At 40.7% G+C, this 26,738-nt stretch overlaps 1 protein-coding gene across 1 annotated transcript in view; it reads right to left on the reverse strand.

Moving 5' to 3' along the window:
• MDFIC2 (MyoD family inhibitor domain containing 2) overlaps positions 1 to 26,738 on the reverse strand; it is a 53,370-nt gene that overhangs the window by 18,282 nt on the left and 8,350 nt on the right. The window contains exon 2 of the mRNA XM_073354735.1: positions 4,012 to 4,050. Within this exon, the coding sequence (XP_073210836.1) occupies positions 4,012 to 4,050 (39 nt within the window). The remainder of the gene's footprint in view (positions 1 to 4,011; positions 4,051 to 26,738) is intronic.

The following is a 26,738-nucleotide window of genomic DNA, read 5'->3' on the forward strand; positions in this document are numbered from 1 at the left end:
ATTTGCTAAGTCTTGAGAAGCAGATAAGCTCTTTGGGGCAGGGACAATCTTTCTATTCCATGTTTGTACAGGGCCTAGCACAATGGAGTCCTGGTCCTTGATTGGGGCTCCAGGTGCTACCATAGTACACAATAATAATAATTAATAATTAATTAAAACTATCTTGCTTGGTCTTTCGGGTAGGGATCTTGTTCTCCAATTTGTCTATTAAGCAACATCTATGTTTCTTTCAGTTTAAAAAATAAGCAAATAATTCTAATTTGGGGCTGGTGCAGAGAGCAGCAGGTCTTTGTGGCATTTCACCTTTGTGATAGCTAATCTTTTCCCCCCTGTTTTTAATTGATTCCCTCCTGTCTGTGGCCAAGGCACACTGGTATCATGCCATGACTCTTTCTGCACTTGAGAAAGTGAGTCCCCTTTCGGAGACTCCTAGAAGCTATATCTCTGTTTCGGAGCCTGAAGTTAAGCTGCAGCTTGGATCTCCTAAATGGCAAAGCTGCTATGTTCTGGGCTGCAGTCCCACAGGGCTTTTGTAAAGAAGCTGTCCTGTTATTAGTTGTGGTTAGTGTTTTTTTCTTACAGTGCATTTTTCTGATCTTTTTGCCTCGAGGGATGATTGAACCAGTTCAGATCAAGTACGTATCAACCCGAGCCTTTGCTTGAAACCACAACACCATCCTCCCTCTTCTGAACAGAGAACTGAGGTTTTGGATTTATATTTATTCTTATTAATGGGGCATGTTGTGGCCTATCCTGGGCACCAGCGCAGTGGAGAAAGAGGTCATGAAGCAGTCCTCACTCTCCGGACCTGGCTACCCATATTGTGGGCAGCAGCGTGGTCAAAACCACTATTACACCCGCACATAAGTGGGTCGGGGAGTGGGCTGGCAGGCACCGCCCCATAAATCTACCAGACAGCACCGCTACACCAGTATGCCAGGGGACATACACTGCACTGAATATAGGGCTGAGGCCAAGTCGGTCTCCTTTTTTGGAGCGGGGAAAACCAAGAGGTGGATTTGGAGTCACAGTATGCTTCCCTGGGTACTCGTGCAGTAGTGCAGCTATGTGCTGTCCCCCACATGGAGTTTGTGGCAAAGCCACCAGGGAGCCGTTGTTATTTATTACAGTTAAAGAATAACTGAAAATGTCTCATTCACAGTATTCTTCACTGCAGCTTGTGAAGCTTAAGAGTACGATGCATCTTTCTATCTGTATTGCTCAGCTTGTTTTGTTTTTAAAAAATCCTTTGAAATTGTAGCAATGCTGCAGAAGCAAAAGCTATGTTAATTCAGTTTTCCTGCATTCTTCTCAGGGTTCATTGTTCACCCCAAGTTAGACGATCTACCAATATGATCAAGTTTCCAAAATAAAATTTCTGATCAGAATAGAGGAGTCAAAAATGGACATTGTTTTATTAATACATTGACACTGTTACTAAGGGCAAGTCTCCACCATATAAACATAATCATAGAAATATCGGGTTGGAAGGGATCTTGAGTTGTCATCAGGTCCAGCCTCTCCTGGCTGCAGTAGGACCAAGTAAACCTAGACCATCCCACACAGGTGTTTGTCCAACCTGTTCTTAAAAACCTCCAATGATGAGGATTTCACAATCTTCCTCTGAAGCCTATTCCACATCTTAGATACCCACACAGAACAGAATCAGACACACTCAAGTTTGTCAACATGCATCCCAGCATCGGTATTCCTTGTTCACTTATTTTGATGCCACTCTTCCTCTGTCACCCTTAGGACTTGTTCACCATTTTATGGATGTATTATAAGACTATGTCTGAAAGATATAATCCAATCTGGAACCTAACTGTGAATCTAACATGAACCGATGATCCACATGAGTAGATGCACTGAAGTCACCACTGAAGACTCATGTGAGTAACTCCTTCCCAATGGGAGTAAGAAAGTCACAGCCTGGACCTTGGAGATGAATATTTAGACATCAACTAAATGAAAGAGGTGCCACCACTTTTACACCAAAATCAGGCAAATATCCAGCCCTAAGTCTGGCATTAATCCTTTCAGAACAGGGCCCTTGGTTTATTCCTCTTTGAATCTATTCTGTATTCAAAGCAAGTACGTTTTTTCTGTCACTATACCACTATTGTTAACCACTATAAATGTATTAAAAACACAAGGGCATTTCAGTATGTGTATTGTGCATGAGAAATATTGTTACATGACAAGCTCCAATTGGCAAGTGAAAAGAGGTTTTATTGAAGGAAATAGCAGAAGCAAACAGTGAACTATGCAGAATAATGGTAATTGTTCCTTTAACATTGGCAGCACACGTTCACTTAATATGACTGCTCCTCTGTCTCTGCCTCATCCAGACCCAAAGGACCTGTTAGACAAGCAGGCAGCCACCTCTCTCTGGGATCAAGCTGTCAATGCAAACTTGCTTTCTTTCTATTTCTCTGAGCTAAGCTATACCCCCAGAGCTCCAGAAGCTTTTCCTGAGTGAAAGCTTTAAAAAAGCTCTATTCTAAATTACAGCACACGAGCTGTTCTCTTCAGACTGACAGAACAAAAGAGGGGGGAAAAATGCCAAAAGTGCAGTCTGAATTACTTCTTAGTTACACTGAATGATTTGCCTCATCGTGGTTTAGCGGCACAGATTAATGTAGTCTTGACCTTGCCCAACTAACCCTCAATGAGCTTCCTGCTAATTAGTTTCTGATCAAAGCAACTTCAATCAGTGGGGGCTGAGGGGAACAATAAAAAATGCAGCACAGAGCTATTGTATTCAGCTCAATTCAATGCAATATCAGGACATTCTGAGACCAATTCCAATGATTACTAGTATGGTTTGTTTATTGAGTGCCAGAAGTATTCCTGATGCTTTACAAATATGTTAGATGATGTGGTGCTTGCTGTAAGCAGCTTGTTTTTATAACATCCCCAAATGTCCTTGGTGCGGAATCTTATAAGCTCACAATCTAATGCAGAAACACAGAGAAGGTCAGGTCAGGAGTGGGGTGGAGTGAGTCATGGCAGTGATCTTAAAGGCCTCAATAGCCAGCTTTGTCTGACGCATCTCATGCTGAAGGCTATTACAGAAGTAGAGGGATTGGATGGACAATTCCCAATCCTGCTGCTGCTGAATGGGGAGAGGATAAGCAGGCAGACATCCCACTCCTTCAAGGAGCCTTAAATTGGATTAAAGGGGTAGAGAGTCCCCTAAAGCAGCAAGAAGTGGCCAGATGTGAGGGGCGTTCTTTTGCAATCCTTTCCACTCCAGCAGATAAATAAAGGTAGGGCAGAGGTGAGATCTTTTGGGATAAGAAGTAGTTAAATTCTGACTTAAGCAAAAAACCAGCAAGATTCATTAGGCAGCCAGTGAGAGTTGCCCGGAAGTCTCAGCTTTGCATCAACCCAAAGTAAACCGCTGGGTTTCGGCAGCTGAAATTCTGCAAACTGAAACAAGCTGGTTTCATGCAGCTCACATTCTGATCCTTGTGGCTATTTATCAAACCATCTGTCAAAAGGTACCGTTGCAATATTCACAAGAGAAAAAGGGTTTAACCTCGGCATCCAAGCAAAGTGCCCAACTAAGGTAAAGTGGGTGAGATAATATCTTTTACTGGACCAACGGTCTAATAAAAGGTGTTATCTCACCTACCTTGTCTCTCTCATATCCTGGGACCAACATAGCTACAACAATATTGCAAACAACTGACATAAATACACTGTATGGTGGCCTACATACATTCCCCTCTTAGTTCTGAGTTGGATATATTATTTTACACATCTTAAACTGTTGCTGGTTCTAATGAATATGCACACACCTTCTAGAGATGGGCTGAAACCTGACTCAGATGACAGATCAATAAGTAAAGCCAACCGAGATGGAGACCAGGTTCCCTACGCATACTAAATTATATATAATTCTTTCTTCTGCATGACAGGTGCTATATAAATAGTTATAATTATCGTAACATCATTTAATATTCCTCACAGAAAGGGGTAGCTCAGATAGGTGGGGAAGCTTACCTGAGTCTCCAAGAGGTTGTAAGATAGGACTGGCCAATTCTGAAAAACAAGAATTAAACAAACAGCATCGTGAGGCTGGATTTTGTAGCAGCACTAGTATGGCCTGGATATCAGTATTTTGGAAAACCAGTGTATGTATCCTAAAGCCCTACTATTTTAATTGAAGAGACAGAGTCCTCTTTCGTACCCCTGGCATACCATATGTGCAGAATTCCCATTGATCAGAATGTGCTCAATTGCTCTTTGTAGGCTGGTCCCAGAGCACTTTACCTACAGAGGGATCATTTCACGCACCAGTGGAAAACAAAGAGCTTTGCAGACGTGTTTAACCCCCCACACTACAACACTGTACAAAAATGTAGGCCAGGTCAGCAAGAGGAATATCTTTCTCAGTTGCACCTTTTGAGATGGAGTATAGCTAGGCAGAATGAAATGGTATGTGCCCAGAGCACCTGCTCTAATACTCTGCATATGCATTGGGATCGCAGGGAGCTGGAGAGAGGAACCGCCATGAGCAGCAGGTAAGGAATGAGTGTGAAAAGGTGACTTTCCTTCCTCAGTGACTCCAAGATGGTTTAAACAAGAGTGTATCTAGCAAAGGATTACGTAGCGAAGTCCATTTCCAAATGGATACTGAGAGTTGTCTTAAAAGTACAATTGAGAATTATGATGTCTTAAACTCTGAAATTTCCTCCTAGGTTAAATGAACCTGGGCTATTTATTCAATTTCTTTGTGTCCAAAAAGAAAAGGAGTACTTGTGGCACCTTAGAGACTAACCAATTTATTAGAGCATAAGCTTTCGTGAGCTACAGCTCACTTCCTCAGATGCATATCGTGGAAACTGCAGCAGGCTTTATATATACACAGAGAATATGAAACAATACCTACTCCCACCCCACTGTCCTGCTGGTAATAGCTTATCTAAAGTGATCATCAGGTGGGCCATTTCCAGCACAAATCCAGGTTTTCTCACCCTCCACCCCCCCACACAAATTCACTCTCCTGCTGGTGATAGCCCATCCAAAGTGACAACTCTTTACACAATGTGCATGACAATCAAGTTGGCTGCAAGAAATAGCCCAACTTGATTGTCATGCACATTGTGTAAAGAGTTGTCACTTTGGATGAGCTATCACCAGCAGGAGAGTGAATTTGTGTGGGGGGGTGGAGGGTGAGAAAACCTGGATTTGTGCTGGAAATGGCCCACCTGATGATCACTTTAGATAAGCTATTACCAGCAGGACAGTGGGGTGGGAGTAGGTATTGTTTCATATTCTCTGTGTATATATAAAGCCTGCTGCAGTTTCCACGATATGCATCTGAGGAAGTGAGCTGTAGCTCACGAAAGCTTATGCTCTAATAAATTGGTTAGTCTCTAAGGTGCCACAAATACTCCTTTTCTTTTTGCGAATACAGACTAACACGGCTGTTACTCTGAAATTTGTGTCCAAATTTATCTTCTGTAAACTGGGGACAATTCCTGTCTATAAAGTAACGTTTTGGATATGCCAGTTCAGCTCCAGAAAGTTTAATCTGTGGTGAATTATGTGGCACATAATTAAATCTCTGTAGCTATTCAGTTTATGGCCACTAGTTAGCTCCAATAGCTAGGATAAACTTGACAGGCTCGCAAATGTCTTTCCAGCCTGTAAGTTTCCTGTTTTTTTCCTCAGTCTCATTTCTACACTTGCCAATACTCCCCCTCTTGCTTCAGAGCATTAGTAATGCCAATAAAACTCAGTGTGCCCAGTATATTAGCTAAGTTGTTTCCATTTTAACCAGAGAAAAATCTATTTAATTTAGTGTATTTGGCATGAGGGAGTTGTATTTGTATCTGGGTTGGGCCACGATAAGCCAATTGTCTGTCGGCATTATGTTTAAATTTGCTTTTAGCAGAACATTTACTGGAATGTCCTGTTTGGAAAGTTGGTCTGAGTTTTGGTAATCTAATTTCAGTCTGGTGGGTGGCAAGGGAAATATGAACTATGAGAAACAAAATGTTACTGCCACATGTGCTGGATTGTGGTTTGGTAGCGGGAGCTGCCTGTAATCGAGTCGTCATCAAAGCATTTCTCAGGGGATGCAATATATATATATATATCAGTTTTCAAAGAGTAAAGAAAGGTACAACAGTTATTGTGACATAGGTTTTCAGCATGTTTCTGATTATCCTCTTGGCTAGAGAGTTTGGATTTCTAATTGTAAGGTTAAGGAAGCCTTTTTAGCTATCTCTTGCCTCCTAATCCTACGCTAGACACTATTGTTTTCTGTGCCTTTTGTCTTTTGCCGAAGGAGACAATCTCTGGCTCATGTGAACATCTTGTTAAAGTCTGTTGAGGCTTAGGGGGTGTGACAGTTTTCTTTCTGAGCCTTTTTATTGGGGATTTTTATGCCTGATTTTCTGGGAGGTCTTTGAAATGTCTTTTATGTGGCAATCATTTCCCTGTTTCTTTGTTGTCCCAAGGTGTTGAGGTTGTATTTTTCTCATCTGTTCCTGTTTATATTGCGTTCTGGTTGGTTGTAACACTTTGACTTGAAACACTGTGCTATTCTATCATTCCACACCATTCTGAATCTCAGAAATGTTGCTAACCGCCTTCGTACTGTAGCAGAGCTGATTTTTGTTTCGAGAACATTGAGTTTTAAAATCCCTGTTGTCACTTGAAGAAAAGATTGAGTGAAAAGTCTGAAATGTTATGAGAGGATGCCCACAAAAGACTACTGAAGAGAAGAAATACAAAGAAACCAGACAGATTTCCAAAACAGATCTGGGTCTGATTTTCAAGTAGGCCAGGTTTGCAAAAGTGCTCTGTATCCAATTAACTCGCACGGGAAGTGTGATGCTTATGACCAACTTATCAAAAGACCTCAGCAAAAAAGTTGGTTGAAAAATTTCTAATTTGACATTTTTCTTTGAAAACCAGAAACAAGTTTTTCACACACGTTTTCATGAAAAGTTGAGCCCATGTTTTGACTAGCTGTAGAGCTGGCCACAAAAATTCCAAAAAATTTCAATAAAAATGCACTTTTTGCTAAAATGGTCACATCTTTCCCCCCGCCCCCCAGATCCTCTCAGCATGAACCACATTTTTGAAAATTGGCCAATTAGTTTGATCTGAAATGACAGCTGAGCCCTTCTGAAAAATCTGGATCTGAATGCGGGAGCTGATGTTTGGAAAATCTTGCCAATAGGGCACTTACTGTGTAACCCCAGTTGGCAGCAGTGAGCACTTACTCATACTAGTAGTCACAGAGCATTGCTTCTGGCTACAACCCCGCAAGCTACGAGGGATCCGTGCAGACTCCAGGGTCCATCCGTGCAGATTCAGGATCAGGGATTAAGTGCTCACTGACATGAGCCAGAGTTGCACACTCTAGTCGATAATGAAAATGTATACAATGCTTCTCTGGTTTTCATAATGGGAAAATGACTGCACCACTTCTGCCTCGCAAAAGAACCGGTTTAAAATCTTGGCTCCATTTAAGTTAATGGTGAAACTCCCATTGATTTCACTGGGGTCAAAATTTCAACTCAGATTTTTTCTATATAACTTACTGCAGAACTCCCATTGACTTCAGTAGGAGCAGGATCACATCCTTATTAATTGAAGAAGAAAGGACCACCATTTAGCCACTTTCCTTTTGCTCTAGTAATTATCTGTACCTATTTTTGTCTCCCTTACAAGCAACTTGGCCCATGCAACACACTGTTTTCCCTCCCATGTTTCAATTTCAGCTTCTCCAATTTTTTTCAAGGTGTTATGCCTTAAATAATCTTGTTTCATTTTCCCCACTGCCCTTAAAACACTCTGTTCCAGATCTGATTTCATCTTAATTTATATTACCAACTGTGTGTGTTTTGTTAATGGGTTTTATATGCAGCATAATAGATACTGGTATAGCACTGATGTTTATAAAAATCAAGTTTCATACCGTACTTATTTCTCTTTCGGTCATATAAAATGCTCAAACATGGCACTGTTGCAGATTAACAGTCATTTAAAAAATAGGCTTCATGTTTATATTTTTTCTCACCACCTTCATTACATCCACAAGTTAGTTACTTGGATTGGAGTAATGGAAATCTTGTGGGACCATCAAAAGGGCACTTATTTGCTACTGAAATATCAATTAAGATAACATGCAAACGAATACAGTAATCAAATAAACTTGATGTATAACACAAACTTTTTTTAAAGCTGCAGAGGCACTCTAACAAATCTATTTGATCAATATATGGGATGCAAAAAAGGGGAAGACAAGATTGACTGATGAATAAAATGAAACTGACACAAATAGGCTGACAGCCAGTTGTAAGTCTCTTTAGGGCAAATGCAATTAACTCAGAATAATAGACTCAAATTTGATGGTTAGAAATGCATTTTTATTAACAATCACAGCCTGAATCATTATGCACTCCTATGAATAAAATTGTACTTATTTTGCCTATGTGTATATATGTATATGTACAAAAATAGACCTCACTGGGTGAGAGCATTGTTTTTGTGTGTCAGAGAGAATAACAGGATTTGATTTAAAATAGAAAAGCATAAACAACCGTAAATCTAAATATTTAAAACCATGACATAAAATCAAGTATACTACTTTTAAACATAAAGGCAATAAGCACCGGTCTCAGGACTGCTGGTCCTTTTGGGATGTGAAATTGCAGTCAGGGATTTACAGATTCTTTTTGAAGAAAAGTCATTACTAAAAACATAAGCTCATTCTCTTTACTTTAATAGCTATTTTAAATCATTCATTTAGAAAATACATTAACAATTTATTGTATCAGCAATATGTTTCCATTGGCATTCAGTCTCCATGCTTTTTTATTTCAAATTATTTCATTAAAAGACTATTAGAATTAGCAAAATGATCCTACCAATTTCTGCAAATGCTACTTTTGAAAGGGCTATTTTCCTGATTATTAACAGGTATGAAGTATTAAAATTTTTAAGAGGAGGGGAGATACTCAATTGTTAATATGTCCTTTTTCTTTTGAGCTTAATTACAGAGGTTGATTGCTATTTGTAAATTACTTTAAATATTATTAATCTAATTTAATTTCTGAATAAATATAATCTCTATTTTCGCATGGATCCCACAGGACACAGATATGAAAAGCGATACCTTGCAGATATGCCTGTAATGGCAAAGTGTCCTTTTTGTCAGAAATGGGTACAATATACAGGACCATTTAGTGCGTAGAATCTATAGATCATAGTAACAAGCATAGTGTAAACGACTACACTACTGAGGAACCCACCCACAGTGCTTGAGGATAAATCAATGTAAATATCATGACTGGGTGACAACAAGGAGTGCTAATAGAAAAAATAGGCATCACACAAAAATTAATTTAGGTCACATGGTGTCCTCTGGTGTGTGGTGTGGATGGGAGCAATGGAACAACGAATGGCCATGAAATCAACAGAAAGGGAAGTGACACATTCTCCACCCACCCACAGCCTGTGGAAACCCTTCTGTACAAATGTCATGCAGCTGGTCAATGCAGTGCAGGTTTGTTGGGGGTTGTTGAGTTGGAGCCAGGGAGCAGCTGCGCACAATTTACTCTTCTTTAAAAGTGGCTTTCACCCTCCCCATTCCCAGGAGTGGGCAATGTACAGTTATACTGGGAGCCTGGGCGACATGACCTCTGGTAGGAAGAGGCCAGTGAGAACCACAGAGACCAGATTCTCCTGTAAATCCTTAGGTTCAGACAGGTTTTAAGGCTGCCATTTTACATGCCTCCTCCATATAGCCACAGACTTCTTTGCCCAGAGGGAAGAATTTCTCAGAAACTTCAGAAGGTTAATCTTCATGGATGGGGGGTTTTTTGAACACTTTTTCTCCTCCCATGATTTATGACAGGGATATTATGGCTGTCTACCCCAGGGTTTCTTATACTTTCTTCTGAAGCAGCTGATACTGGCTATTGTCAGAGACTGGATGTTAGACTAGATGGACCACTAATCTGATCCTGTCTTGCAGTTCATGTGGCTATATCACCACCACATATTGTGTGCATATGTATGCAGATAATAATGATAGTGTGGGGCGGTAAAGCATAAAGTTCTTTTCTGAAATGGAAGCTTTTAGAAGCTGTTCAGAGTTTGGAATATTAAGGAGTCCCTATGGAGACGGATTTGTGGGCACAGTTCAGGTGAAGTGGTCAAATTTGCACAATCCATACAATTTATGATGTGGCTCTTCAGCCTTACGCAGCTGATGATGATATCCATATAGCTGTCACTGGATGCTAGTGGAAAAAAATCTTACTTCTTGGCTGTGATGTCAATAGAATGCTGTATTTTGTGACTATAGCATAACTACTCTCAAATCATAGAAAGTTAGGGTTGGAAGGGACCTCAGGAGGTCATCTAGTCCAACCCCCTGCTCAAAGCAGGACCAATCCCCAATTTTTCCCCAGATCCCTAAATGGCCCCCTCAAGGATTGAACTCACAACACTGGGTTTAGCAGGCCAATGCTCAAACCACTGAGCTACCCCTACCCCCGTCATTTATAAATGAGGGAAATGCCCTAAAACAACATACATGCAGGGCTTCAGGATGTAAATAAAATAAAGATAAAGGACCAGATCCTCAACTGGTGCAAATGGGTGCCGCTCCTATTGATCTCAGCAGAGGTGAACCCATTTATACCTGCTGAGGATCTGGCACTATAGGCTTGCTCCTCCTTTCATTTCATTGATTTTATACCAGTATGACTCCACTGATCTCCATGCAGTTATTCCTGATCTACAATGGAGTAAGTAAGAGGAGAATCAGGCCTTGTATGCTGATTCTTCATGGATATCAGCATCATCCCACAAAACAAGAATGATTCATTTTATTCACAAATGCCTCGGTGCTTGATACGGGTCACATTTAAACTGGTTTCACACCAACCTCACCCCATTGATTTCAATGTCACTCCTGAATTACATGGATAATGTGAGAGGAAAACTAGGCTCTTAAAATCATATCTTAAATAATGTGTCTCAATAATCTCTTAAAAATCATCTCTCTCCAAAAAAAATCAGCAAGCAAGAAAGAGGCTGTCTTTAAGTGCATGCTATTTTTTTCTTAACACAGTTGTCAGTAACAGCAATATACATCTTTGATAAGTGAGCATTTTCCACAATTTCTGTTCCCCTCATTCATTTAAAAACCGTGTTTAAGCTCAGAACTTTGCTGGGTACATTCTCTGATGCCCCTGCAAGGGTTTAAAAGGGGATTGCTGGTGTGTAGGAATGCTAAGGCAACACCCTTTATGCCCCAGTTGGGAGCCAAGTGTATAGATGGCACAGAATTTTTTCTGGGAAGACAACTGTATGAAGGAGGAATCCTCATGTAATCTGTAAAGACTGCACAAAATAGCCAGACTGAATGGAGAATTTGGACCAAGGACTGAAGAGTCATCCTTTTAGATCATTTCAAGCACTTATTTCGTTCCTCTTCCTCTCACCGGTGAGGTCCAGGAAGCAATGGCTAATTGTCCTATGTTCAGAGCAATAAGGATTTATGCCAATAATACACCTTCCCCATCAGTTATCCCACCCCTTTCTCTGACTAGCATGCAGTGTGTGTGACTGTGAAGCAATAGACAGGCAAATTGGTCAAAAAGGCCATTTATAGTAGTAGCTTCTGTTTAAGAGGCGCATCGCTAATCAGATTCACTGAGTCTGAGTCAGCATCAGCCCTTAGGCTGGCTTCTACTAGCCATCATGTTGACTTAGTGCTACAGGCGTGAACTGGATGAGCCCGGATTTTGAATCCGAAGAACAATGCCAACAAGAATCTCAGTGGATGGAGTTGGAAAAGACCCCATGGGTCAATTAGCTAAATCCCTTGCATGGAGTGAAATTTTCCTGTAGGCTAATACCTTAGGTGTTTTCTCTAACCTCTTCTTAAACACCTCTTAGTGACAGTGCCTCAACCTCTTCTTTAGGCAGCTCATTCCATTGCCTAATAATCTTTGCTCTTAAGACATTGTTCTACCATCCAAGCTAAATGTTTCCTTTTCCTAAATAAGCAGCATGGCAGGTGTCCTGCTGTGGAAACAGAAAAAAACCTTAATATAGTTTTTGGGGGGAAGCATGGGGGAGGGAGAAGGGATTGTGAAGCAGTAAAGTGAAGCCTGCCTGTTCCTGGATTTACTTATTTATTTTAAAATATTAAAGGGCTGAATTCTGTTCTCTCTCTCACATCTACCTAAATCTGGAGTGATGCATCAAGACACAAAGGGAGTTACTCTGGTTTCACACTGATGTAAACAAGATCTGAATTTGGCTCCAAGTTGCTGAGCTATGGTAGCTGTTTTATTTATATTAGGCAATGCAGTGGTAATAAAATAAGACTGAAATTACTTTAGTTATTAGACTAGCTCTAATAAGACAGTTCTGTAGGGTACTCAGTAGCTGGCACCCAAAAAACATCTAACATGCCCAGTATTATAGTACATAAATACCTCCAGCAACCACCTGATTGGTTTGATTTTCTAGTAAAATAGAGTGACCTGGCATTGTATTAATAGTAGTATTAACAACAGAGGCTAGAGACCCCATGATTGGAGCTCCAGGTGCTCTACATACACTTAGATGGAGGCAGTCCCAAAGAGCTTACAATCTAAATAGCCTATGGAGGTCTGAGGATTTTACACATGGGAACTGCAGCACAGAGAGATCAAATCATTTGTGCAAACTCACACAGGAAGTCAGTGGCAGAGCCATGAACTGCATGTTGCTCATCTGTCCTGTAGGCCAGCACCTTAACCACAAGCCATGATTCTCCAATATCACATAGTCTTGAAAATTATCATCATCCTACACTGGGTTTCCTGAAGTTATCATTTCACTTTTTTCCCTGATCGGAGAAAGGGCTATGGTTTTACATTTCCTATGTATGATTTATGTCTGAAAATGGTGGAAACTCATTTCATTATCTTCAACAATAATACTAGCCTCTTACAAGCTATGCTGTCTACGGTGACACTGCATTCATGGTTTACTGAAGACCCTCACGAACACCTTATCTTTCATTTCAGCCCCTTTTTAGTTTTGTTTTTATTTTTACCGGTAAATATTTGCTTAATGACCAGTGACACTCCTGAAATTTCACTGAGAGAAGGTGAATTTGTGAAATTTCAGACTATACTCATTTAAAACAAAATCCCAATGAAATCACCAAGAAGCAAAATCACAAAATTCCATTAAAATCAAAACAAAATACAGCTATAAAATACTATTTTCCTGTATTAAAAAAAAGGATAAAATTAGATAACTATTATTCTCTTGAAATTCACACTTGTCTACCTAGCTTCATAGATTTGTAAGGCCGGAAGAGACCACTTGATCATCTATCATGGCACAACACAAGCCATAGAATTTCACCCAGTAATTCTTTCAGTGAAGAGAATTCTTCTTCTTTACTACATAAGTGAACACTGTCAAATCCAAAGAGACACTGTAAGGTCAATTTAGGCCCCACATTTAGGGCTAGACCCTGCTCCCCTGGAAGTCAATAGTTTTACCATTGATTTTGGTGGGAGCAGGATCAAGCCTTTTATTTTCAGTTTGAGGCATATAGGTTGGAATTATGAAGAATGATTATTTAAAATAGCAATGATGTAATATCAGTGTCAATTCCATTATTTTAACAGATGTAAATTTGCTCTGCTCTTGAACTCTGGTGAATTGTAATGGCAATATTAAAGAGATACTATTAAGACTACTTAAAAGAACTATTTGTAAAAATTGCCGCAGATAAAAAAACAGTATAAATTGCTTTTTTATTCACTCTGTGCAATTATTTATTTGAATGGGTTTGTATATTATTACAAATTAATGGGAATAAGCAGCTAAAAGAGACATGCTAATAATGCTAGTTGACATTGGATACAGGAGAGCTTACACTGCCTCGAGGATGAAGATGGCCTTCCTCCAAAGCAACTGCTAGAATAATCTTAGCTGCAGAGCAAACACAGCGCACAGCATTATGGATTGAGGATGTAGAGAGATGCTGTAACTGAAAATCAGCAGGTTAAGTATGTTTCACTGACGGGCATATTTGTGTGCGTGTGTACTACAAATGTCCTTTCTGCAAACAGTTACATGGTCCTTCTTGCCTGATGTTGAATGCCCTCAGTTTTCCCAGCATTCAAAGCATGAGTGCTGAGCTTTTTGCAGGATTAGACTCTTATTTTATATAGTGTTTTTTATGGAACCTGTATAACAAAATATTCAAGAGTTAAATAATACAAAGAGAGAGAAACAAACAGTGAGAGGTATTAGCAAGGAGGAGAATGTGCAGCTACAGCAGAGGTTGGAAATTGACTTTTCCTAACCTGTACACATCCCCTACCCAGAGAGGGCGGTATTTTCATCCAGTTCATGTTAAAATAACCAAACTTTCCTTCCTGAAAACACTAAGGGCCTGATCCAAAGCCCATTGAAGTAAATAGGAGTCCTGACTGAGATATGAGACTGAGAATCAGGAAACCTAGAGTCTAATAATACAGTACCGACACTAGGTCACTTTGGGCTGGATCCTGCTCCCAGTGAAGCCAGTGGCAGTTTTAGCTCCTTGTGATGTTGGACCACATTTTTCAAAAAAGTGATTTTTTCAGTGATTTTGGGTGGCACAAGTTTTGGTTGACCAACTTAAAACATAGGGGACCTAACTGTCATAGCGTTTACAACTCCAAATGAAGTCCATGAGAGATGCATCGGATGAAGTGAGCTGTAGCTCACGAAAGCTTATGCTTAAATAAATTGGTTCGTCTCTAAGGTGCCAGTAGTACTCCTTTTCTTTTTCCATGAGAATTGCAATTCTCGACATCTCAGAAAATAAGGTGCAAGATGGGCACTCTAAAATGAGATAAATAAGATCGGTGGCCACTTTTCAATGTTTGCATTTCTGTGCTTCAGTCTCTCAACCTATAATATAGAGGTTATAGAAAGGATGAACCCAGTCTGCAAAGTTTTGATCTGAACTTCCTCAGGGTTCAAGAAGGTTCAGCTGTAAGGTTTGGCTTGGTCCATTATAGAAATAGGATCCAGCCACAACGTTCAGATCTGGAGCAGACCTTCACTTAAGTTTCCAAAGTTTTGGTTCAGGCCAACCTTCTTCACAAAGGTGTGAGGCTTAGCTTGTTAATATCAGCAAAGTTCATTGACCATATAGTGGAAGGTGTAAAGCATTATTAGTGTCGCCTCACCTGTCTTATTGGGAAAGTCAATTGTTTAAAGTTCTCTATGCAGCGCTGTAAACTGTTCAGTCAGCAGAACTATGCAAAATTACTAGGTGTTCCCCCTCGCTGAGTATTCATGGGCACAACCTGAGATTTTCTTTTTCACAATTACTCATGAATTTGATCGAAGCTGAAATGTGTCTATTTCCATTAGCAAAATGCGTCTATTTCCATCTCGTTTTTTGGTGCAGATAAAGTGAAATATCGCAAAGGGCAAAATCATGAATCCTCCAACACCCAGCCCCCCCCACCCCCCGCCAATTTGCCCCTCAGGGTGTGAAGCAGCTTTTTTCATGGTAAAATGGCAATCTTTTACTTGTGTTAAATTGCCTCTTATCTTTGTAAAAGCCAGCAAAAAAACCAAGGAAGATAAAGGTATAGTTGAAATCAGCAGATATAAAATAATAAGCGTCCTTCCTCTAGTAATAGAACCCCACCTTGATTTAGTAAGTTGTCATTCCTGAACCCCAAGAACAGTTTATCTATTAAACTGGAACACCATATGGCCAGTTGTTTCTAGTGCTTTTTTGTTCTTCAAGCTAATGGTCATGGCTTCACCCTGATTTGATCTGACTGACCCAGAGCAGAGTGCTCAGTGATCTCAGCCTTTTTCTAACACATTTGGCTGGAGCAATCGGAACTCAGTCAGCACAAAGCTTTAAAGGGGAGCCAAACCAAGCCTACCGGGCACAGAGCAATGAGCTTAGAAGAGCTCATTTGCCAGAATCCAAGCCCCTGATCTGCTGTTTTGCTCGTGTCTTAATGGTACAGTCTACACAGTGCTCTTGAGAATAATGAATGTATAATCCCATACGCCACAGTCCATTACCACACCGTATTTGAAAAAGTTCCCATTAACAAAACAAAATACACATAGGTAAAAATATCAATATGTCTCACTAAAAAGGAAAAATGGAAAATATGGCCAAGTCCTGGGCTGCTGGGCAAAGCCACAGTGGATTTATGCAGGTGGAGTCGCGGGGAGGACAGATTCGTACCTATTCCCTCAGAAAATCAGAGAGACAGTGCTAAGTAACATTGCACCTGGGCTACAGACTCTATTACAGCCTATTGGCAGAAATAATGCCCAGAGCCTTCCTCATCTTCCTATCCTATTTGGCCCAGATTCAGCAAAATACTTAAGCACGTGCCTAACTTTAAATGCACAAGTCCCACTGAATTAAGCATCTTGCTGAATTGGGGCCTCTGTCATAAAACTCTGCTTAAAATCATATTCCATACTCATGTGGCCCTCCCACAATGCCTCTCTCAACACTTCTGCATCCAGTCACCATGGACCACCGCCTTGTGGTGTGCAACAGATAGTTGAATGTCTTGTGCTGACTCTTTTTCCTGCCACTGTAACAAAAATTCTGTATTTCCACTGCATTTGGGTCTTTGCATGTGGCAGTGGTGTGATGCAGCTTTGGTTCTAGGGATGAAATTCACCATTGTGCCTAGCACAGTGTCTTCAAAACAGAGCTTAAAATGGGGCTTAAAAGTGTGGATTGGAGTTGTGTTGGTCCTCTGCACTGGGATGAGTTTCACCCTAAAAGAGAGAATTGTGACTAATAGCTGAATACGAGCTAGTCATCTGATCAACACACACACATCAAATCCATAAGATTAAATTCAAAGTTCTCAAGCTTTGAAACCTTCACAGAATTAGACTCTTCTCTTACCTCTTAACTTTGTAGTAACTTTTGAGATAGAAGAAGGGGTGATGAATCACTATTGGAAAGTGCTATTAAAAGTGACAGATAGGTGACACTGATATTACCATCTTCAACAGGCAGCCTGTACTCCTCAATCCTGAATTACTGTACCTTTGCTGACCCGCTTATTCCTGGGCACCGAACAGCAGTTGTTCAGTCTGTGGGCAGCGTTTGTAATGTGGATAAATGGTTACTAGGTACTCTGAGATATTTGCATGAACTCAGAGAGCATTAAAAAGGATCATACACCTTACTGTTATTTATGAATCAGTAAACTCTGTTTTAGCACTTCCCCTCCTCTCGGTCTTCCTGTGAGGAGTCTTGCCTCCTTCCCTGCACCTGTTCCACTCTCTCTCCAACCCTGAAATAAAATGAAGTGAAACGTGGTGGTTTCAGCTGAGTTTCACTTTTTGTTTCTGGAGTTGTTTGAACTCAGGAGGCACAAATCCACAAAAAGTGATACTGGGCAGAAAACTACATCTTTCCCTCCAGATTCTACCAAGCTATATAGCTCTGCCAATGGGGCCTAGTCCTTCAAAGCCTGTAATTAATAGCACATTTCAAAGAGTAAGAGGTATGTTGACTTCTTTTAAACCAGACACAAGGATGTACTTGGGAGTGATGCACCCTGCATCTGCTGTGCCTCACTCTCACTGGGTAAGAATCTTTCCCTTGTCACCTCCAAACCAAGCCATCCTGGGAAGTGTTTTTCCCTGGATTGCCCTGAACCCACAATGAACTATTTTACCATCAGGCAAGCACCTGCCCTGGATCTTCTTACCACACAAGTCAAAGAAAGACTAAGTGAGATGGGGCAGCTAGATTGGTCTCCACTGTGATATTGTGTGTCAATAAGGGCCAATGTCAATTTCCCAGTGTAATTTATGGGACATTGTCATAAATATAAAGGAAAGGGTAAACCCCTTTGAAATCCCTCCTGGCCAGGGGAAAGCTGCTCTCACCTGTAAAGGGTTAAGAAGCTAAAGATAACCTCGCTGGCACCTGACCAAAATGACCAATGAGGAGACAAGATACTTTCAAAAGCTGGGAGGAGGGAGAGAAACAAAGGGTCTCTGTCTGTCTATATGCTGTTTCTGCCAGGGATAGACCAGGAATGGAGTCTTAGAACTTTTAATAAGTAATCTAGCTAGGTACGTGTTAGATTATGATTTCTTTAAATGGCTGAGAAAAGAATTGTGCTGAATAGAATAACTATTTCTGTCTGTGTATCTTTTTTGTAACTTAAGGTTTTGCCTAGAGGGGTTCTCTATGTTTTGAATCTAATTACCCTGTAAGGTATCTACCATCCTGATTTTACAGAGGTGATTTCTTTACTTCTGTTTACTTCTATTTCTATTAAAAGTCTTCTTGTAAGAAAACTGAATGCTTTTTCATTGTTCTCAGATCTAAGGGTTTGGGTCTGTGGTCACCTATGCAAATTGGTGAGGTTTTTTATCCAACATTTCCCAGGAAAGGGGGCGTGCAAGTGTTGGGAGGATTGTTCATTGTTCTTAAGATCCAAGGGTCTGGGTCTGTAGTCACCTAGGCAAATTGGTGAGGCTTTTTCCCAAATCTTGTCCAGGAAGTGGGGTGCAAGGTTTTGGGAAGTATTTTGGGGGGAAAGACGTTTCCAAACAGCTCTTCCCCAGTAACCAGTATTAGTTTGGTGGTGGTAGCGGCCAATCCAAGGACAAAGGGTGGAATATTTTGTACCTTGGGGAAGTTTTTACCTAAGCTGGTAAAGATAAGCTTAGGAGGTTTTTCATGCAGGTCCCACATCTGTACCCTAGCGTTCAGAGTGGGGAAGGAACCTTGACAGACATGAAGTGTACTTGAGAGCTTATGCAGTTCAATTTTAACAATGAGGGTAACTAGCCCCTTGAACGGATTAACAAAGGACATGGTAAATTCTCTGATTCTTGGAGTCTTTAAATCGGATGGGATGTCTTTCTAAAAGATATGCTGTAGTTCAACATGGTCTTGTTAGACCAGATGCAGGAATTTCTGGATGAAGTCTAAGTTCAGTAGGAGGTCAGACTAGATGAATATAATCGTCCCTTTAGGCCACGAAATCTGACTCTGTGAATGACGATGTTCAGAAGTGAAAAAATAAATGGATTAATCCTGGCTTCAGCTTGGTTCATTCTGCACAGACATCTGCATCTAAACTGTACTCAATATCTTTATCTGATTGAACATGAGAGATGTCCAAAGCCCCTGCAAGCTTCAGTGAGGCTGAGAGAATTCCTGCTTTTCCAAGGGCATCAGAGATAATGTGTTGCATCCAAGGGTACTGGTCCCCACGCATAGATTTGCCACTTCGGATCCCTGAAGTGTGTACTGGGATAGAGAGGGACCCCAACCAGCACCTATCAGTGTGGTATTTAAGCTGAAATTCACCTCCATGCAGAGGGCCTTCATGACGAAAAACCCAACAAAACAAGAAAGGGAGCCTAGAGAGGAACCTGCAATGATGGTCCTCCCCCGCCAGGACCTCTGGCCTGGTAAGGCTGTTGCTATGGTAACATGGGCTAGACCCAGACCCTTCAGGCTATGAGCTTCGCTGGGAGGCCCATGGCTAGGGACTTAACACTCGCCCAGCTTGGAGGGCTGAGGACACACTCTAGGCTGCTCCTCTAGTCGGGGATTAGAGCCCTCAAGGACTCTAGACTCTAAGTCTCCCCCTGAAGGTTTTAACCATAGAGTGGAGCTATGGCGACAGTGACATGGAGCAGCCATTTCTCCCTGACCCCAGGGGGCCTGCCAGCTATAGCTAGGAGCAATAGGCAGGACAGCTAGAGCCCCTAAGCAGCCAGGACTAGGTACCCAGCTGGAGCTAGCAGCCCAGCCGGAGCTTCGCCCAGCTGATTTCAGGAGCCAGCCTACCCTTCCACGCCCCAGCCCAGGGCAAGCAGCACTCCTAACAACCCCACCATAGGCCTTTTAGGACAAAGAGCAAACAGGGGCAGAGCCTCTCGGCACCATCCGAGTTACCAGGGCACCAGGCGAGTCAGCAGGAGCACAGCAATTCCTGTGTCCTTAAAACTCATTCCAGGCTGCAGCCTCATCCATCTTACATTCTGGTAAGCAGGACACTTGCTGCCATCTGTGTAAACAGGCTGATGCGTGTTCAGCAAGCAAGTCATGTGAGTAAAATCTCCAGATTTCTGAAACTTCAGGCTTAACAAGGGTGCACACCTAACCTGGTTACACAGTGATCCAATCGTGTTAAGAAGCTATGCTACTGTTCCACGCTGTGGTGGTCTGTAGAAGTGCAGTAGTATGGCTGTTTTCCTTGTCAAAACGGGTTAGAGAAATTTTGCTAGAGTCACTGCAGTCATGCTAGCGACAGTTGTATTTGCAAGTCAGTTACAAGCACAGACCATGATACATATTTTCAAGATAGGTACTGAACTTCGAGCTGTAGTGTGGTCAGGGCTTCGAAGGCTAGAAAGGACAAATGTAGATGGCTGAGACTGGGTCTGGTGGAGTTTCAATTAAATATGTAACAGCTTGTCTTATTCAGCTGCATAGGGCAGCATGGGAAAGTAAATCGCCCATCCTTTTGCTAGGCCTACTCAGCCGTGCTCTCGGGATACTCCTCTTCTCTCCCTTCTTGCTGGGCAGCTTAACTGGGTAGGTATCCGGGAGGAAATAAATGATACTCTTTCAGGGGTTGCAGTAGCATACTTTCCCTCGTGGAGCAAGAAGAGCGCAGGGGAAGAGTGCTTCAGTGTAATGCTTGTGAGACAAAATGCCTCCTGGGATTGAGCGCTACCCCTTGCTCAGGGTTGGGCCTAAAAGCACAATCTAGCCCTAAGCATTTTCCAGAGCTGATGAAGATATGTCACTATATCCAGCTAAACATCTCATTGTTGCGCTATCTAAACATTTCTGATTGTCTGAAAATTATACACAGATAAAACAATTGGGGGAAATTGTGGCAGTTTATGTATAAAACTATCTTATTTAAAATCTGACTGAAATGATCTTAATGAGTTATGTTAGGTGAAATATTGGGTTTTCCTTTTTCTTTCTTTCTTTTCCCTGGCCTCACACAGGCATATTAATGATTATTTGTCAAAGTCACACTGTTTGCTTACAAGGTACGAAGGCTTTTTAGACACTATAATGACAGCTTTTGATTCACTTGATAATATTTAGAATAAGCCATAAAAGCCAATCTCTGAACGAACAGACCGTTTTTATTGGCTTTTAGTGCTATTACTGCTATCATAAGTGGTAAATTGGCCTAATGCAAGTAATACTGCTGTGTCATACTGTAAAACCGCTGCTTAGTTTTATATTTTATTTATTTTACATGAAAACATTTTAAGGCATGGAGACTATACTATCCTTTCATGACTACTGGCAGTTCCCTGCAGGCCAGGACTGGAACAATGTGGAGAAGCTTGCACTGCTGCTTATGTTATATCTCTTTTGTGCATAAATTCTCCTCTGGGTCAGTGCAGATCACATGGCTCAGGGCAAAGCATATGAGAGCCAGGGACAAAGCATTCTCATTTGAGGGGATCCAGCTGTGGAATGAACTTCCAGAGGAGATTAGACAAATCCAGAGTCTGAGCACCTTTAGGAAATGCTGCAAAGCCTTCCTATTTGATAAAACTTTATCACAATAAAGAGAGTGGCATTCTCAACCACAACCAACTCACACTAGCCACTTAAAATCATCCCTACCTCAAGCAGATCTTTCTATAACCTGAAATAGAAAGACAGAGACTCCCTGAACTCCCCTAGGGACTTCACTATTGCTAATCTGTTTAACGCAAAAGATGCTCAGATACTATTGATAATGGCTAGCAATACATGGCTCCTAAAATCAGATACAATCCTTTTAATGATGGTGTTATAGAACAATTCTCAAAATATAAGAATGGACTGCATAAACAATGAAAAAGTATTGGCGATGATTGCAAATGCTAGTCAGAATCTGATGAAAAGAAAGATTCAGTTTGCAGGCGATATGTATGCAGTGTTGTTGAAGCCGTGTTGGTCCCAGGTATTAGAGAGATAAGGTGGGTGAGGTAATATCTTTTACTGGACCAACTTCTGTTGGTGAGAGAGACAAGTTTTCAAGCTACACAGAGCTCTTCCTCAGGTCTGGGAAAGGTACTCCAAGAGTCACAGCTAAATACAAGATGGAACAGATTGTTTACTACAGGCAGTTAGCACTTAGTCTATGGGACTGTCAAGGTTCCTTCCCCACTCTGAACTCTAGGGCACAGATGTGGGGGCCTGCATGAAAACCTCCTAAGCTTACTTTTACCAGCTTAGGTTAAAACTTCCCCAAGGTACAAATTATTTTACGCTTTGCCCTTGGACTTCCACTGCCACCACCAAACGTTTATCTGGGTTTATTTATTAGGAAAGCGTTGTTTGAAAATGTCTTTCCCCCCAAAATCCTCCCAACGCTTGCACCCCACTTCCTGGGGAAGGTTTGGTAAAAATCCTCACCATTTTGCATAGGGGACCACAGACACAAACCCTTAGATCTTAAGAACAATGAAAAAGCATTCAGTTTCTGAAAAGAAGGATTTTAATAGAAGTAAAAAGTAAAAAAGAATCACCTCTGTAAAATCAGGATGGTAAATACCTTACAGGGTAATTAGATTCAAAACGGAGAATCCCTCTGGGCAAAACCTTAAGTTACAAAAAGACACACAGACAGGAATATCCATTCTATTCATCACAGCTTATTTTCTCAGCCATTTAAAGAAATCATAATCTAACGCATATCTAGCTAGATTACTTACTAACTTCTAAGACTCCATTCCTGTTCTGTCCCCGGCAAAAGCATCACACAGACAGACTCTTTGTCTCTCTCTCCCTCCCTCCAGCTTTTAAAAATATCTTGTCTGCTCATTGGTCATTTTGGTCAGGTGCCAGCGAGGTTATCCTAGCTTCTTAACCCTTTACAGGTGAAAGGATTTTTCCTCTGGCCGGGAGGGATTTTAAAGGTGTTTACCCTTCCCTTTATATTTATGACAGGGACCATTCAAGGTGGTGTGGCCCGTTAATAATAAAGTAGTGTAAGTTGTTCCAGTTTGGCATTCAATGGGTATGCAAAATGAGTGTTAACTCAAAGGTGGAACGGTGAAGGTGATCTCAGGAAAAGCAACTAATGGGTGTATGTAGATAAATCAGGCTTGTCTTTGCATAATTGGAATAACATGAGACTGTATCCTAGGCTTTTATGCAGCACCTATCTATTTGGTATTTAAGCCCTCTGTAGCTGAAATTCATCTCCATGCAGAGGGCCTTCACGGAGGTTTAAGTGGGAGTTAATTGATGCATGGACTTTGTGCTGGCTCTGAGCACACAGAGGTAAGTTTCACCAACTGGAATAATACTTGGAAAAACAGAGATGGGAAATACCAGTATGATTTTGCATTTGGCTTTGGAAAGTCTCATTGGGTATTTTTTTTTTTTAGTTTGCAAAATAAGAGTGGTTGGAACCGGGGTTCTGTATCGGAATAACCAAAGGTTGGAAGATAAATGATTCTGCTTTGGGCCAAAGGGATATTCTGTTTTAAATTAAATGAAAGTGTGCAGGTCCAAAATCTCCCCCACGTTGCACTGAAAATTCATTTTTAAAAACCCTACTCATTAGTTGTAAAGACTGAATAGCAATTAGCTGAAAAATATGCATGCAGCTAATGCAGTGATTGTGTGTAATGTAATTTACTTGTTTTATATATGCTACAGGAATAGGAAGGAGATTTGCAGATTCAAACTTTGGTTTTGGCATCCAAATGTCTGTGGGTTCCTGTAGGTTATGTGATCTTTTTTGCCCACACACATTGTCTGTTTTCCATTGGCATAAAGCTATTTTGTTTTTGTTTTTCCTCTGTAACTGCTTTTCAATGTTTTGTTTGAGCCAATACTTTTTATTTAGAACATTGCCTTCTATAAATTACCAAATAGGACCTTTCTCACCTTAATTTTTATTCCTGATTGGTTTGCTTCAATGGGAAGAGATTAATAGGCCCTGTATTATTTTACTCTCTAGACCCTACTTACATGATCATATTGAAGCAGAGTACATATTTTCCTTTTCATTATGGATGCAGTGCTACTGCTAAATTGTGTACCCATCACATCTATTTAATCTCTAAAAACTTTAGAGAACTTGGCACCTGCATCTTCTGAGAATGTTGGAACAATATTTCCTTTCAAATTGCTTATGGGCATATTTCAGCAACGATGTAGGGAAGCTTAATTTGTGTTAGTAATCAGTTCAAAGATGCATCATCAGCACTGAAACATTTTTATTTGGCTGGAGGAGCTCAACAGAGAAGAATTCATCTACTTTTCTATCTCTGGAGCTTGTCAACATGTTCACGCAGAGGTTTTTTGTTACACAGATTTCTGGAGTGTGTCTATATAGAATGTGTGTGTGTAAGAATATATAACATTATCTTCTTAGACAGTGCAATCATGGGTGCATTAAGAAGATAATAAACAATCTGTCTGAATTTATCATTTACCTAATTTTCCGCATTGTTTGAATGTGTTCAACGGGATTAAATCCAGAAACTAGAAGGGAGATTTAGAAACCTGAAGAGCTGCTGCCTTAAGTAGGGTGAAAATCATCTTGTGGAGAGGGCCAGCCAAAGCTTGCCCACCACTGAAGTGGTATTTAAGTCATGCATAGATCTTATGTTGGTCCTTTGCACGGGGATGAATTCCACCTGTAGTGAATTAAGGCCCTACTTTATTAAAAGAAAAATGGGAGACCTTTGAACCTCCATAAAAACTGATCAGTGCCTCAGCTACCATTTATTTTTCATTTTGAGGAATTCAATCAGGTCTTGTTACTTTAACTGTCATAGGGGCACACCTCAGAATGATTGACTCTGCCTGATTCATTCTGCTTATCAATACATAACCTGGAAAAACTGAAAACAATTTTCTGAAAATTGTAGCTGTGCAAAAAGAAACTTCTGAACTATGAAAAAAATCTTAAATGGTAAAATACGTGCAGGTGTAGCACTGAAATACTTCCCGGCCAATGGATGAAAGTGTACTTCCATTTGAAAAGTTGCGTAGGTTACTTTGGAATGTATACATCTGAAGCCTGTTTATTTTCAGAAGGACTCTAAACTCATTCATGAAATGGGGTCCATCACCAGGTACAGTAGTTCAGAGCAGGCTGCAGCTTGCTCTAACCTATGCTGGTATGATTGCCACCAACTTATTTATAACTCCCCTTCAGGCTGGGTGCAGCTGAGAATCTGGCCTATACAACAGATTATTTCTGATGGGTTATCTCTTAAGTAATAAAAAAGATTTCTAAATGAATTTTAGGAAAACCTCAGTGAGACATGGACAATTCTCACTAACAGGAGTGCAGACTGCTTTTTCACAGTAGTAAGCCTTCAGATACACATGCTGTATATGTGGCTTCATCAGGCCTTATCCTCCTTTGAGACCAGTATAAATCAAAAGCTACCCACTGAAGTCAGTGCAATTACCCCAGAGCACAACTGGTGTCAGTTATTATTTGTTTTTTGAGCCTTCAAAAATGTTTCCATTGGTTAAGGAAAATAACAGTATGCTTCCCTTTACCTTAGAAGAAAAGCAAACAGCTTACTGGAAATGGTAGATGTACTAGAATCAAATACCAACAAATTCTTGTTAGAGAGAGGATTTTTATATTCAGGATCTTTAACAATTCTATTAAGAGTCTTCTGAAATACTCACAACTTTTATTGGTAGTAAACGTTCTTTATAATCCAGTATAGTTATTGTGCCTAATCACATACGTGCGTCTTTCTGGCTTCTACAGGAGTACAGCAGACCTGTTTTGCATTTAATAGGTCCTTAACCTAGGCGAGATGGTAAAATGCTTCGACTGAGCCACCTTGTGAATGGAATGTTTGCGACTGCTTCAGTAAGATCTTGGTCCAGCAGCTTGTAAGCACACTTGAGCCAAATTCTGCAGTCTTTAGTTGTTGACACCCAAGAGGACTAAGGAAATGTGAGTTGGAGTCTATTCTGGATTGCACATCACCAGTTAAATCGTAGCTATGGTGCAGAATTCTGCCCTTGCTTATACTTGTGCCACCAAGGGTAAAGTTTAAAGACAATAACTTTGCACAGGCACAGCTGAGAGCAGAATTGGGCCTGCAAAATCTTTACTGATGCATGAGACAAAAAGAACATAGCCTATTTTCAGATCTTGGCTTGTTTACCAAAATGCTAGTTAGAAAAACTAGTTTTTCCTGGCAACTGAGCAAATTTGAATGGAAAGGAAATGAGACTTAACAGACATGGAACCATTTTTACAGTTGACTTTCAGAGTGGAAGTTTACTTTTAAATATCTTACTATTGCTGGAGAATAGTGTGCCTTCTCGTTCAGATACTGAACATTCACACTATATGACTATCGTTGATTTTTTTTCATTTCCAAGGGGTCTGCAGTACAGAGATCAAGGACTACTCAGTTTATAAAACTGCCATTAGGAGCACTGAACTGGAATCATTTTACATTTCATATACTCCATTTCCATTGGAGGAGAGTCTTTAAATCTACTGTTTTACAACTTAAAGGAAGGGTTGTCTTAATTAATTCATTTGGTCACAGTCCTGAAGCTGACATGGCACCTTCCAGGAATTCCAACCCTCTGGGATCAGTAGCATCAGTTTTTACGTCTTCTTTTTCTTGTCATTCCTAGCTGGACAGCATCAGCTAAGATTACAGCATTCATTGTGTAGTTATTTTATTGGTTGCTG

The sequence above is a fragment of the Lepidochelys kempii genome, chromosome 7 (assembly GCF_965140285.1).
Source record: "Lepidochelys kempii isolate rLepKem1 chromosome 7, rLepKem1.hap1, whole genome shotgun sequence".
In the NCBI taxonomy this organism is placed as follows: Eukaryota; Metazoa; Chordata; order Testudines; family Cheloniidae; genus Lepidochelys; species Lepidochelys kempii.